We start from the raw sequence: 14887 nt of genomic DNA on the forward strand, positions 1-14887 counted from the left end.
TTTTGAGGTACAGGTGACATGAGCGTGCAAGTGATGGAATATAGGGAGTGTAGGAAAGAATGGAGTTGAAAATGACCCCCAAGAAGACAGCAGGCATGCTACCGAGAAGATATAGTGATATCACAGACTGAAATGGAAATATCAGGTTTAGGGTTTTTACCCACTAGCGTTTTTTTAACGCTGCGATATAACTGCGTTTCTTTACTGCAAATGTCAATGGGACTTTCTAATGTTAAAATCGCATCGCACAAAAATCGCAAGTTTGCTTTTCTGCGATTTTTGTGCGATGCGATTTTAACATTAGAAAGTCCCATTGACATTGGCAGTGAAAAAAACGCAGCGATATCGCAACGTTAAAAAAACGCTGGTGGGTAAAAGCCCTTAGGTTGGTATTAGACAGTGAAAGATACAGCGGGAGTTCTTCACTACCAAAATTATCTAAAACCATATTTGTGTAAAAGGAGACCGTGACGTCTGTGGATTAGTAGTGCTTGCTCCATTCAAAAGTAGTGTGGGTAGATGACTTTTTGGCAGCGCAGACTGAAGTGTTATAACACATATCAGAATTAATGTGCAGATTTTGAGGAGATTTGTGTAATTTTTTTTTTTTTAAATCAATTTTTATTGAAATTTTCACAATAAAAGACAAAAGAGAATTTTACAGCATACCGTACATATGTAGAACTGTAGACAAGGATAAACATATGCATTAACAATCTGCTATATCTAGGCATTACCGCGGGGCATGTGCAGTATCTTTGGGTTAAAAAAGAGAAAGAGGGGATCATCAGGTCTCAACCGAGGCTAGTAATTATTGCAAGGACCTGTTCAAACAAAACATACTGTGGAAGACAAAAGGGGGAATGGGAAGGGTTAAGAGAGGATGGGTGAGGGGGGGGGGGACGAGGGAGGGTGAGGGGAGAGTGAGCTCCCAAGAGGGGGGAAGGTTATTTCCAACGTTGGGGCTCTCACCAGCTGCGCCCCCAATAACATTCCCGATGTCAGCTTCGGTCTGAGCCAGTAATGGGGGGGGGTGGGAGAGGAAGGGTTAAGCGCAAGGACCCTCTGGAGCCAGTAGGGCTAAGGTAGAACCTGAGCTGTGAGGGATAGTGAGGCCGATTTGTGTAATTTGAGGCCTGATCCCTTCCTTAAATGTTTGCATTGAGGAGAAAAAACACCAGATGTGAGCTACTGACCCCAATCCTGCTTTCTGTACATCTCCAGCAGGTGCTCGCAGGGCAGAGATTAATTCTTATGTAAGTACATTACAGCACCTCGTCAGGATTTTGTATGCATGGTCTTAAATCTTTACACATCTGAGAAATACATGTTGTATGCACCAGCTTGCAATTGTATACAGATGAGAAATACATATACATTGGAGAAGATAAAGGTGGTCTTTGTAGTAGAGAGGTTCTGCTGTAGTTCTATCTCCATGGCAATAATGGAATGGGGTTTGTTTGGCGATACCGATGGGGAGCAAGATAACAGAAAAAATGTATCTATCTAATTTGGATTCTTCAATGAAGTGTATTTCTTCAGGAATTCTTGGCACTTCTAGGATAGGGAGTTCTACGATGGCTACCGAGTTGTTATTAAGTGTTTCCGAAATGGTGTTCAATTTGGCCATAGTTGACTCAGTAGAATTGGGGCAGATTTTAGTAAAGCTATCAGGAAACTAGTAGGCAAACACACAAGTGCTATTGTTTAATACTAGAGATGAGTGAGCATACTCGCTAAGGGCAATTACTCGAGCAAGCATTGCCCTTAGCGAGTACCTGCCCGTTCGGAAGAAAAGATTCGGCTGCCGGCACGGGGCGGAGAGCGACAGGGGATCTCTCTCTCCCTCCCCCCCACTCCCCGCTCCCTCCTGCTCACTCCCGCAACTCACCTCTCCCCCGCGCCGGCAGCCAAATCTTTTCTTCCGAATGGGCAGGTACTCGCTAAGGGCAATGCTCACTTGAGTACTTGCCCTTAGCGAGTATGCTCGCTCATCTCTATTTGATACCCATTAGTATAAAACTATACAGCCGGTTATAATTGCAACGTAATTCCTTGAATATTCCTTTGAGAGAATATAAAATTATTTACTCATAACTTTAGAAATCCACAGAGACCATGGATGCATTTACCATAAAATGTACCTGAGTTTTCAACAAGTTTTCTAAAATACACCAGGTTCTCCTTACCAGCTCATATGCTGCTGTTTGCATCCTTTATTATGTCTGTAAGTTCTGATTTTCAGGTGATCTTCTCCAATTTTTCTATTGCTCGTCTGTTTACAATCTAGTTTTAGGGAGGATGCGTGTGGCAAACCTAGCATTCTGCCAGTAGTTTACTGTCCTGACTTTCTTGCCCTTACTTCCCATGCTACATTGCAGTGTCTTTGGAACAATCAGCAAGGGGGCATTATCTGAATGCCCACCCATCCGCTTTTCCAGAATGATCATGCATTTAGAAATACTCTGGCTAAATGGTGAGTAAACCCACTCTAATATATATGTGTAATGTGTGCACACACACACAGACACACACCCATATTCTGTAACAGCAGGAGAGGTAGAGGCTGTGGAGATCATTATCACAGTGACTGCAGATCTGTCAGACAGCAACCTGTGAGTGCACAAAGGCTACCTATGAAGATAGCCCCTTCTCTTGTTATTATCAAAACATCCCAGTGTCCTTGTTACTACAGAAGCTCTGTACCTAATGACAGAGAGTGGATTGCAGAGAAACTGGAAGGGAGACTCCTATTGGCAGCCACTTCAAACATGATTTATAGTAGTAAAGTAACACGTTTTTTAATGCAAGTATATTACAGAAATGTTGAGAATAACAAAAGTTAGTAGTTGATCAGAAGTTGTCTGAAAAGTTAGTGCCCCTTTAAGCAAACACTAATGTAAAAATACAAATATACTCTATTCTATATCACAGTAATGTAATACCACTCACTGGCCTCCATTCTGTTGATGTCCAGTGATGATCACAAGGCGGGCCCAGGCATGACTTCTCACTTGGGGGCTTAATGCTTTCATCGCACTGACTAGATTCTGCTGAGCACTTGACTTCCCTCTTCATTGCTCCCTCAGTTCCACAGGCTGCAGAGCACTGAAATATAGGGAAAGTAATGTTATGTCTGTGGTATGGCGAGTCTAGAAAGAAAAACCCACAAGAGATATTTACTGTAATGAGAATTAATTATGTCTTTAGCTCTGTAAAAGTGAGATTGATCATTGTTATCTGCCCTTCGGATGCATCATTATTGATGCAATTTACGAAGTACACAATAAAAGGATGAGTTACAGAGCGAAGGATAAAGTAGCAATAGGAAACAATGTTCCCAATACTGCTTGTCTTCTGTGTCTTTTGTGGTCACCAATCACGACAACTTAGTGGTATTAAAAACCAAAAAAGAAAGAAATGATGTCTAAGAACTCCGCATGAAGACACTGGCTTGGCTGAAAAATAATAGCGGTTTTCCCATGTCATAAAGTAAAAGCATATCACATATCACAATTGCTTTATGGTTGGTTAGGGTCCAACCTTTGGGCCTCCTACTGATTTTGAGAATGAAGGAGCTCTACAGCCCTTTCCTTACACAGCAGCGCTCTGGCCACAAGGGTGTGCAAGAAAAATAGTGAAGGGTCCGTACAGTAGAATCAGCACCCCGAACTCTCCATCTTCAAGATTGGTGGAGGTCCTAGAGTTGAACCACTATGGATCAGAAGGTCATAGCATATCCTAAAAATATACCAACACTTTATGAGATGGGGATACCCATTTAAGTATTTTTGTGTGTGTCTTATTAGATTTCAAAATCAATCACCAATAGAATTGTCTAAAGGTAGGTCAAGTACCTCCGACCAGTCTGAGAACTCCCACTGAGGTCCACATGGCTTATTCTTACATACTTTCTTCTGGGGTGGTCTTGCGAGCTGGGCACCTTCACATTGCTCATCATACACAGAACTGTCTAGCCCTGGTGCAAGCATCTTCCAACAACGAACTGAGCGTACTTGGACTCCTTGACCACAGGTTCTTGTGCACTCACTCCAACCACTTGACTCCCATCTCAAAGGTAAAAAAAAGGGATGTAAGGCAAGTCTAGGAGCAACCACAGTAGTTAGAAATAAAGTCCATTAAATACAGTAAGTTAACGAAGTTCATCTTCGTTTTGAAGCTGAGCAGTTCCACCACTGTAGATGGAAATGAGTTGCAACTCAAAGATGATATCCTGTAAAGAAAGAAGAAAGTAGAAAAACAAGAAAATGGAACAAAGGGCAGAAAAAGAGAAGTGGAACAGAGGGATGATGGGTTGTTAGGAAAGGTTGACTGAGCTCTCTCAACCCACATTTCATCTATATGAGCTGAGCTATGTAATCCAAGGGGATGCATTTGCTAGATTTTTTTATTCTTCCAACTACAATAGTAAGTTTATATATAATCAGCTTAGTATTGATTGGCGAAAGTTTCCATGATTTGGCTATTATTATACGAGCTGCCAGAACAATGAAATAAATCAGTCTACTGCACCTCAACCTTTTGAACTTCTAAGTTGCCAAAAGTAGATTGATATGCATTACCAACTGAATTAACCCCTTATGGACATTGCCTATTTTGGACACAAAGATTTTTGGGGGATTTTCATCTCCACTTTCAAAAGCCATAATTTTTTTATTTTTCTGTCAACATGATCCTATGAGGACTTGTTTTTTTGTGTGCCGAGCGGTAGTTTTTATTGGTACCCTTTTTCGGATAAATATAATGTATTGTATAACCTTTCTTAACTTTTTTTGGATGGCAGGGAGAAAAAAAGGCATCAATTCCGACATTTTTTTAAATCATGCAGCATAAATGACATGATACATTTTTTTCTGCGGGTTGGTTTGCTTACAACAATACCAAAATTATATATATATTGTTTTTAGGTTTTTCCACTTCTGCACAATAAAAACATGTTTTTTTTTAACTTTTTTTTTTTTTTGGCATCGCTGCATTCAAAGTCCCATAACTTTTTTATTTCCCATCAATGAACCTCTGGGAGGGCTTGTTTTTTGCATGACAAGCTGTAGTTTTTGTTGGTATGATTTTGGGGGTACATATAGCTTTTTTGGTCACTTTTATTGCATTTTTCTGTGAGGCAAAAGAAACAAAAAAACATTTGCAATTCAGGATAAAAAGTGTTGTGTACAATTTATTCTTTATTCATTTTTTTCTTACATTTTTTATGTCCCTAAAGGGGACTTAAAGCTGGCATGCTATGATCGCACTGATAATACACTGCAGTGCTGCAGTGCTTCAGTACTGCAATGCATTATAGCTAATCACAGTGATCACAGGCCATGGTAGACCCGGATGCCATTATCTGGCACCCCTTTGCCATGGCAGCCTTTGGCCCTCCATGTTTACATGGCAGAGGGCCAATAACATCACAGGGGAAGCACCCTTCCTTTGTGAACACTTTATATGCTGAAATCAACACTAAGTGCGCTATGTAAGGTGTTAACAGAAGGAATTGTTGTTCTCACCGACCCTCACTGTTGCAGTGGGCGGTCAGCTGTCTGTTATAACGCGCTCTCACTGAGGATGGCGCAGGCCTAGCTTCTGAGCTTGCACCATCCATAGGATGTAAGTTTACATCCATTTGTGGGAACTGCTTCCCAGCCAGGACCAAGACCTTGGGCAGGAGGGGGTTTTCTGGGCAATTACTATCGATGACCTATCATCATAATAAGTCATCAATAGTTATAGGCGGGGTCCGCCGCTCTGGATCCCCATCAATCAGCTGATCCTCCAGCCCGCTGTCAGTGCACTGATATCCATATTGATGGTCACGGTCAAAAGTGTAATAGATAGCTTCACTCATTTAAATCAATGACATTGATACTTTCTATTACACTTTGAAGTCTGACCACAATAAGGAGCCAGAAGTGTAATAGGAGGCATGGCGCAATGGGAGTGAAACCGTCTATACGGTCATCCCAAACAACAGAATCCCACCGATCAACTATTGACAACCTATCCTAAGGTTAGGTCATTAATACTAAATGTCCCAAATACCTCTTTAAGTAGTAAACCCTTTTCCAAAAATGAGAGACCTTAGGATGTTGCCACCAGGTGTATCTTATACTCTACTGAGCAGGAGGTCGCCCATTGCTCAATGATGAGATGCTGTAACTGTCTACTATCAGTATCCTCCAATATACTGACCCAACAGCATTCATCTGCAAGTTGTGGCTTTCAAATGTAGATACCTTATTATTTTTCTTCACAAAAAAAGCAATGCGTGTTTTGTCTTTCACAGATTACCATTCAGTTTGGGTGGATTAAGGGTTAAGTACAGTATGCTATTCTCTCATACCTTGGCATACACTCTCGTCCTGTGCAGAATTCCTGAGTTGGTTCTGGCCTCGTCAACGGATCACAGTGGGACTCATCTACTTCCCTCCCATCATAACGAATGCATAAAGCATATGCAGAACTGAGACCTGCAAATACACCAAGGTAGACATTTTCAGATCCACAACAAAAGCTAATAAAAGATAAAATCTAAGATAAGTAAAAAGAACAAACAAAACTGAACATCTGGCAGTATTGTCCAGAGTATTTTAGGGGTGTAGATGGAGGTCTACCAAGGCATGTGCCCCAGATGGGTACCAGTGGGTGCCCCAGATGAGTGCCAGTGGGTACAGCAACAAGCCATTTTGCCTTGGCCAGCATATTTAAATAGAAGGCTAAGGTAATAAAATGAATCTGTGCCTGATAAAAAAAAAATAATCATATAAATTTACCAAAAAAACAACAACTATGACCAACATTGATGAAGAGGTGCTCCACAATTCTAATGCAATCTATATTACTACATGTACATATTAGTTGTCCATAAACAAGAAATAATGACGCAATATACTCCCTGCCCTGAGTTCGGACTACGGATAATTAAAACATGTTTGCAGCTCTAGTACTTCACCAGTATGTATGTTACGATCCTGAAGAAACCCTTTAACTCAATCTAATGAAGAAGCAATTCTACATTACCTGAGCTGCAAGTAGAGCTGCATGGTGAATAGGCAGAAACCTTCCAGCGATACATATCGGCCCGGCTGATGTCATGACTTGACATTGAATCACTACAAGCAAGAATATATGTAGAGATTAGACAAAAGGAACTGGACTGCCCTGTGATCAGAGCCCTAACAAGAATGTGACCAATATGATGACTAATAGAGATGAGCGAGCATACTCGATAGGGCAAACTACTCGAGCCAGTAGTGCCTTATTCGAGTACCTGCCCGCTCGTCTCTAAAGATTCGGCTGCCGGCGCGGGTGAGAGGTGAGTTGCGGCGGTGAGCAGGGGGGAGCGGGGGGGAGAGAGGGAGAGAGATCTCCCCTCCGTTCTTCCCCGCTCTCCCCCGCCGCTCCCCGCCCCCCGCCGGCAGCCGAATCTTTAGAGACAAGCGGGCAGGTACTCGAATAAGGCACTGCTCGCTCGAGTAGTTTGCCTTATCGAATATGCTCGCTCATCTCTAATGACAAATGCTCATTTATACTCATCTATGGTAATTAAACAATGCTTTGCAAATAGTAAAAATTTGTTTTGTAAACAACTGTGAATTTGCAATAGTAGAGGCTGTGTCTCTCCGAAATCCATGTGGCCTGCTGTTACTGAATGTAGAGGGCTTGGTTAATGGTTTTACTGACTGTATATTGGTGGATTGTGTACAAAGGAAATAAAAATCTTCTGAGCAGTACAGTAAAGCTTCTTTAAAAGACCACAAGGAAAATATATTGAGATCGGCATGTAAAACGCAGGTCTTCATATTATTTCCGTCTGCGCACAAAGGCGCATGCCTTTTCATATATTAAGTGTATTTCAGCTCCTCCATGCATCTACACAGGTCCCATCTGGCATACATTTCTGGTATAACTTACACCTACTTCTAGCATGAATTATACACTAATGTGTTGGTCCAAGGTGGCCATGCCCCTCTCAACAAGCCATGCCACCTTTCTGGGAAGTGGCAAACAGCGAAAAGTTAAAAACTTTTTAAAACTTTGCAACTTTTTTACACCAGAAATTGACATGAAAAACTTTATGATTTTCAGTCTATCTCTTACACCCCCTTAATTAGACCAGATTTCATGTGACCGTTTTTCACTTCCATCATATACTATGCCTTCTTCTGTGAGAAGACCATTTTTCAATGCAATTTCAAAGGGGTTTTCCGAGACTACATTACTGATGACCAATAGAGATGAGCGAGTGTACTCGGTAAGGACAAATACTCCGGTCGAGTATCGTCCTTACCGAGTACCTGCCTGCTCACACGCAAAGATTCGGGTGCCGGCGGGGGGCGGCGAGCGGCTGGGTAGAGCGGGGAGGGAACAGGAGGGCGATATCTCTCTCTCTCCCCTCCGCTCCATCCTGCTCCCTCCCGCAACACAGCGCTCACCCCCACTGGCACCCGAATCTTTGCGGGTGAGTAGGCAGGTACTCAGTACGGACGATACTCGCTCGAGTATCTGTCCTTACCAAGTACGCTCGCTCATCTCTAATGACCAATCCTCAGAATAGATCATCAGCAGTTGATTGGCAGGAGTCATCAGGGAGCAATCCCTGCCAATCAGCTGACTGAAGCAGCAGCAGCACTTGGGCGAGTGCGGCTTTAGTCCATACCAGGCATAGCGCCCTACATTCTATAGCAGCTGTGCCTGGTATTACTGCTTGCATGGGACCAAGCTGCTCTTAGGTTGTGTGACCGATGAATGTGACATCACAAGCCTGAGAAGAGGCAACAGCGTTCATACGAATGCCAAGGCTCTTCCATCAGCTAATCGGCAGGACTCCCACCAATCAATGGTTGATGACCTATCCTCACGATGTAGACCTGGAAAACCCCTTTAAGTTGTTGTCTCAAAGAAGTTCTACTATATATAGAAGTTTGTTTTACCACATATTTTACTACACTGCTGAATTGTCTAAGAATGGGTGGAAGAGGGCAAAACCCGAAATGAGTCTATAATTTCTGTAGTCAAATATTTTTCCAGCACATGCAGAGTAGTTCTTTAGGGTCCTGCTGAGGTATCCCCCCTAGAGAACTCCTTCAAAGACAGCAATGATGGAGGCAGTGGTCACATAGTGTATCCTATCAGCACATGCGCAGATTTATGTAGGCTATGAGTTAACTAACACTTTGTATATGCATGCACAGGTAGGGAATGCCAGGACACCATGGATTAGATGCTCATATGTTATAGAACTGCCGCTTTAACTGTTGGCATGCACATCTGTGCCACATTACGTTACAAATCAGGCTGGTAAGCAGAACATTTTATGAGTAAGGCTCTGTTCACACTACTGTTTTCTGTTTTTGGAGAAGAGAAATAGAAATAAATGTTTCAGTTTTTGTTCCCATTGATTTCAATGGCTTTTCAAAAAATTGGACAGCTTTCCATTTCCTTCTGTTCCATTAAATTTACATTTTTTTTATAACTTAAAAAATAGTGAAGTCTGCAGCGCTATTTGTTACATTTAAAAAATGACAACAAAATGGAACAGAATTAAGTGAAAACCCCCTTTTTTTTAGAAAACTCATAAATAGGGAAAAATGGAAAAGTTTATTTCCGTTTTTGGAACAGAAAGACAAAAAGCTGTAATGCATGTGTGAACAGAACCAAAGTGGTACGTGTGCTGCTGAGACATGTTGTACTACTGTGCTTTCAGCAGCACAGCACTCTCAGGGTTAATGATTAAGCTGGCTGGGTGTGGTTCTTCCTGCTAGCCAATCTCCTGGGTCTGTGCTCACATATAAACCCAGCTCCTGGTCAGTCTCTGTCTGGTGTTAAGGGTGAGCAGTCATGAATCCTTCTCTGTTGAAGTTTGCTGTATGATCTGTGTCTTGCTGGTTCATGTCTGTTTGTTCATTTATATTCTGTCAGTTTTGTGTCAGCTTGCTGTGTGACCTGTGATCTGTGTCCTGTCCTGTTGCAGCTTGCTGTGTGAACTGTGTCTGGTGCTGCTGGACTCCTGGTTAGTGTAGGGACTAGCGGTATAGCCAGGAGCCATGAAGTGGCACGCTAGCTTTCATGTTTTGTACAAAATGTCAACTAATACCTGGTATTTGTATTCAGCTTCCTATCTGTTACTAGTGGTTGCATTTTGGCTGCTGTATGCTGTGTATTCTAGCTCCGTGTGTCCTGTTGTTCAGTCCCTGTCATGTGGCATGTGAATGCATCCTCTTCTGGTGTGTGGCTCGTAGGATCAGCTCGGATAAAGCAGTTACTCGACCGAGCATCGCTCTTCTCGAGTAACTGCTTACTGGTCCAAGCAGGCTCGTGGGGGCGGGGGTGAGCAGGGGGGAAAGTGAGAGATCTCTCTCTCTCTACCCCCCGCTAACACCTGCCACCCCCCTGAGCCTGCTCGGACCAGTAAGCAGTTACTTAAGAGCGATGCTCGCTTGAGTAACTGCTTTATCCGAGTGTGCTCGCTCATCTCTATTCTAGATCCATAATGCCAGGCAAAGAAAAACAGAATATACCAATTTATGTCCAAGTACACTGTGCACAGCTGCGTACCTGCTTAACCCGGGTCCTTGCAGCGGTTCTGTCATGGGAACGGATCCAAGATGTTCATAAGCAGCTGGCAACATCAGGCTGTCCCTGAGTTGTTCTGCTTCCTGCATGGACTCAGCAAGGGTCGGACCCCCAGGACTGCCACCAAAGAGGGATTGGCAGAGAGCAGAGTGGCTGTGCTGATCACAGAGTCTCCATATTTCACTTTGCAGTAATCCAAGAGGGGCGTCTGTGCTGGGCTGGAGGCCTGAAACAGGGAAATTGAGAAGTGATGACATTTACACAGCTTTTTGACACTGCATATGGAGAAGGGTGAATCATTCAGCAACAAATCCAAGAAGAACTCTATAAGGCTGATTTCTTAAAGTTTCCAAAATGTTCTTGAATACTCTATGGCAAACGTGTCGGCATGTGTGTTTTATTTCATGCAGGGGCGCAGGGATAAACAATATGGTTCTGCCTGCAGATAGACATGTGGATATATTTATAATAGCATTTCTGCAAGAACTTAGTACACACTTAATGATCAGCCAGATAACATCTCTTACTTGAAGTGCCAGCGTACTGAAAATGTCTCACTTGTCTTACAAGACAATATTTGCACCGCTCAACCATCAACTTGCATGTTAATATGTTCAAATGCATCTTAAGCTCAGATGCTTAAAGGGGTTGTCCCGTGAAAGCAAGTGGGGTTAAGCACTTCTGTATGGCCATATAAATGCACTTTGTAATATACATTGTGCATTAAATATTGGCCATACAGAAGTTATATACTTACCCCCTCCGGTGTTGGCGTCCCCGTCTCCATGGCGCCGACCAAAGCTGCCTTCTGCCTGGATTAGACGCGCTTGCGCTGTCTGCCCTCTTCTGTCCCGCTCCGGCGTGCTCGCGCCGCAGAGGTCTTCTGCGCATGCGCAGAAGACCTGTGCGGCGCGAGCACGCAGGAGCGGCCCCTTCAGCGGGACAGAAGAAGCAGACTGCGCAAGCGCGTCTAATCCAGGCAGAAGAAGGCTTCGGTCGGCGCCATGGGGGTAAGTGTATAACTTCTGTATGGCCAATATTTAATGCACGATGTATATTACAAAGTGCATTTATATGGCCATACAGAAGTGCTTAACCCCACTTGCTTTCGCGGGACAACCCCTTTAACGCTGCAGGACATACATTTACATCATGGAGGTTCAGGGTTTTTATGAAGGTGGGGGGGGGGGGGTTCGATCCTGTTCCATACAATGTAGGTGCCGGCTGTTTCTTATAGCAAACACCTGCCCACAACAGCCCGATCACCACTCCCGCTGATCGCAGCTCTTAACCCTTTACATGCTTCTGTCAATTATGATAGTGGCATTTAAATGCTCCAATTGGAGTTCAGGGGTCCGGAACAGCACCCTGTGATCTTCTTAAAGCCCCCAGGAGTGCTATAGCAAATTGCCTATCAAGCCATGCCTGTGACTTGACAGATTGCCTGTCAGATTGCGGTATAATGTAATACTATGGTATTACATCATACTCCAGTAGTGATCAAACCACTGCAGGTTCATGTCCCCTGTGGGTTATAAATTTGATCACTGTGGTCTAACCAGTAGGGCCACTAGGAATCATAAGGATGGTGAGCTCCTAATTTCCCTAGTGAATGGAATGGTGGTAGACATGTGTGACCGACTCTGCATTCACTTCTATAGGACTGGTATCACTCAATTCTCCATTAACAGTGAATGGAGAGGTGGTCACAACTGCGCACCAACGCTCTATTCACTAGGGTGACTTGGATGCCGTTCCATTAATGTTTGAGGGTTCCAGTGGTCAGATACCCAGTAATCATACATTTCCATGTAGGCTGTCATTGCTGGCTGTGGACAGGTTGACTGGGGGTTTTCTCTATTGGTTTAGAGACAAGAAATCTAGAAAATCCCTCCAGGTCCTGGAACCACCAGAAACTTATATACAGTGATGTGCAAAATGTTTAAGGCAGGTGTGGAAAAAATGTTGCAAAGTAAGAATGCTTTCAGAAGTAAAAGCGTAAATAATTTATTTTTGTAAATTAACAAATTGCTTAATGACTGTAACCACCCTTTTCTTTCAAAATAGCATCAATTCTGATAGGTACGCTTGCACAAAGTCAGGGATTTGGTAGGATTACAGTCAGGTGTATGATTAACCAATTACACCAAAAAGGTGATAAAGATCATCATTTTCATTTGCTGGTTGAAACCCAGTCATTAACTAAAACAGAAACAGCTGTGTAGGAGGCTTAAAACTGGGTGAGGAACAGCCCGACTCTGCTACAAAGGTGAGGTTGTGGAAGACAGTTTCATGTCACAGAACATATGCCATAGTAAAACTGAGTACAGCAACAAGACACTCCCAGGCAAAGATTTAAAACAGACTACGATTCCAGAATATGTTTTTTAAGCTCTTCTGAAGAAGCACAAAGAAACGGGCAATGTTGAGAACAGAAGATGCAATGGTCGGCCAAGGAAACTTAGTGCAGTAGATGAAAGCCACATCATGCTTACCTCTCTTTGAAATCAGATGTCCAACCATGCCATCAGCTCAGAATTGTCAGAAACCAGTGGAACCCAGGTATACCTATCTATTGTTCGAAGAAGTCTGGCTAGAAGTGGTGTTCATCCAAGATTTGCAGCCAAAAAGCCAGACCTTCGACATACAGTAGAAACAAGACCAAGTGACTCAACAATGCATAGAAACATAGGAACTAGGGTGCAGAAAAATGGCAGCATGTGCTCTGGACTGATGAGCCACGGGAAGCAGTTTGTTCGCCAAAATGTTGGAGACCGCTATAATTATGGGTTTCTGCAGGCAGCAGTGAAGCATGGTGGAGGGTCCCTGCAAGTTTGGGGCTGCATTTCAGCAAATGCTGTTGAGGCTTTGGTCAGAAATAATGGTGTCCTCAATGCTGAGAAATACAGACAGATACTTATCCATCATGCAATATCATCAGTAGGCATACGATTGTCTCCAAATTTATTCTGCAACAGGACAGCGACCCCCAAACATACAACCAATGTCATTAAGAACTAACTTCAGCGTAAAGAACAAGGAGTCTTGGAAGTGATGATATAGCCCCCACAGAGCCCTGATCTCTCAGTCTGTCTGCGATTAGATAAAGAGACAGAAGCATTTGAGAAAGCCTACATCCACAGAACATCTGTGTTTAGTTCTTTAAGATGTTTGGAACAACCTCTCTGCCCAGTTTCTTCAAAAACTGTGTGCAAGTGCACCTAGAAAAAGTGATGCTGTTTTGAAGACAAAGGCTGGTCACACCAAATAGTGATTTTATTTTAATTTTTTTTATTTTTGAAAGCATTCTTTGCAGCATTTTTCCCGCATCTGTCTAAAACGTTAGTACAGTATTGTTCATATCACTGATGGATCAATAAACATTGAGCTTACTGTCTGTGTGGTCTTCTACTATCTCTTGCTCTTTTACAGCTCCGCCTTGATGTGTAAATGATCGTTCTTCGTCTTCAGTGTTCCCCCAGTTAAAGGGGTCAGTAGACTCAGGTAGGTGGCTCTCAGACTCTCTCAGAACTCCACCTTGTATATTACTTGGAGCTTGAGGAACAGGCTGTATCGGTACAGAAAGAAGAGGCAGAGGTTCTTCTAGGACACGAGGTACGGTATATTCATATGTAATGTGTGGAATCTTTCCGTTGAAGTTATAATACTATAAAGAAACATAAATCTATTAATATTTTAAAAGGGCAGATATGCTTGCCAATCACATATACAACAAAACAGTTTCAGTGTCCATATTCATATATGATGCATGACCCATTCAAGTAAGAAGTAGATGTTGGCTAAATATTAGAAGACAAAAAGAGCTCAAGGACCTTCTCATGGTTAAGGACCTTCTCATGGTTAAGGACCTTCTCATGGATTACTGGAGCTGGAAGACTAAGTCCATATTTTTCTAAGAATTAAAACCACTGATTGCTATATCTTTCTGTGTGCTTGGCTATGTTTAGGGACGTGAGAAGTATCAAATTATTACTTATGGATTGATTTTAAAATAATGTAATTGACTATGTTAATGTACAATGATAAAAAATGAAAGGTGGAGATGCATAGGTTCTGTATAGGTGGAGGGTGGGCCTCAGAATAACATCCTGTGCTGGATCCAAGGAACCCTCTCACAATATTTAAGTTATTGCTTAGTTCTAAGGTAACTAGAGTATTATAAGTAAAAGCCATAACTTTAACCCTTTAACAACACAGGACGTACAGTTATGTCTTATGCGTTCGGGGTATGTAGAGAGGGGGATCGACCGTGCTCCATGCAATAAGGGTGACG

The 14887-nt window shown here is 42.7% G+C and overlaps 1 protein-coding gene across 1 annotated transcript in view; it reads right to left on the reverse strand.

Moving 5' to 3' along the window:
- Positions 1–14887, reverse strand: part of LOC136621736 (ADAMTS-like protein 2) — a 62128-nt gene that overhangs the window by 18337 nt on the left and 28904 nt on the right. The window contains exons 9-14 of the mRNA XM_066597422.1: positions 13987–14260; positions 10576–10819; positions 7039–7130; positions 6362–6488; positions 3858–4071; positions 2953–3108 (exon numbers count right to left, since the gene is read on the reverse strand). Of these exons, the coding sequence (XP_066453519.1) occupies positions 2953–3108; positions 3858–4071; positions 6362–6488; positions 7039–7130; positions 10576–10819; positions 13987–14260 (1107 nt within the window). The remainder of the gene's footprint in view (positions 1–2952; positions 3109–3857; positions 4072–6361; positions 6489–7038; positions 7131–10575; positions 10820–13986; positions 14261–14887) is intronic.

Source organism: Eleutherodactylus coqui, chromosome 3 (assembly GCF_035609145.1).
Source record: "Eleutherodactylus coqui strain aEleCoq1 chromosome 3, aEleCoq1.hap1, whole genome shotgun sequence".
Classification (NCBI taxonomy): Eukaryota; Metazoa; Chordata; class Amphibia; order Anura; family Eleutherodactylidae; genus Eleutherodactylus; species Eleutherodactylus coqui.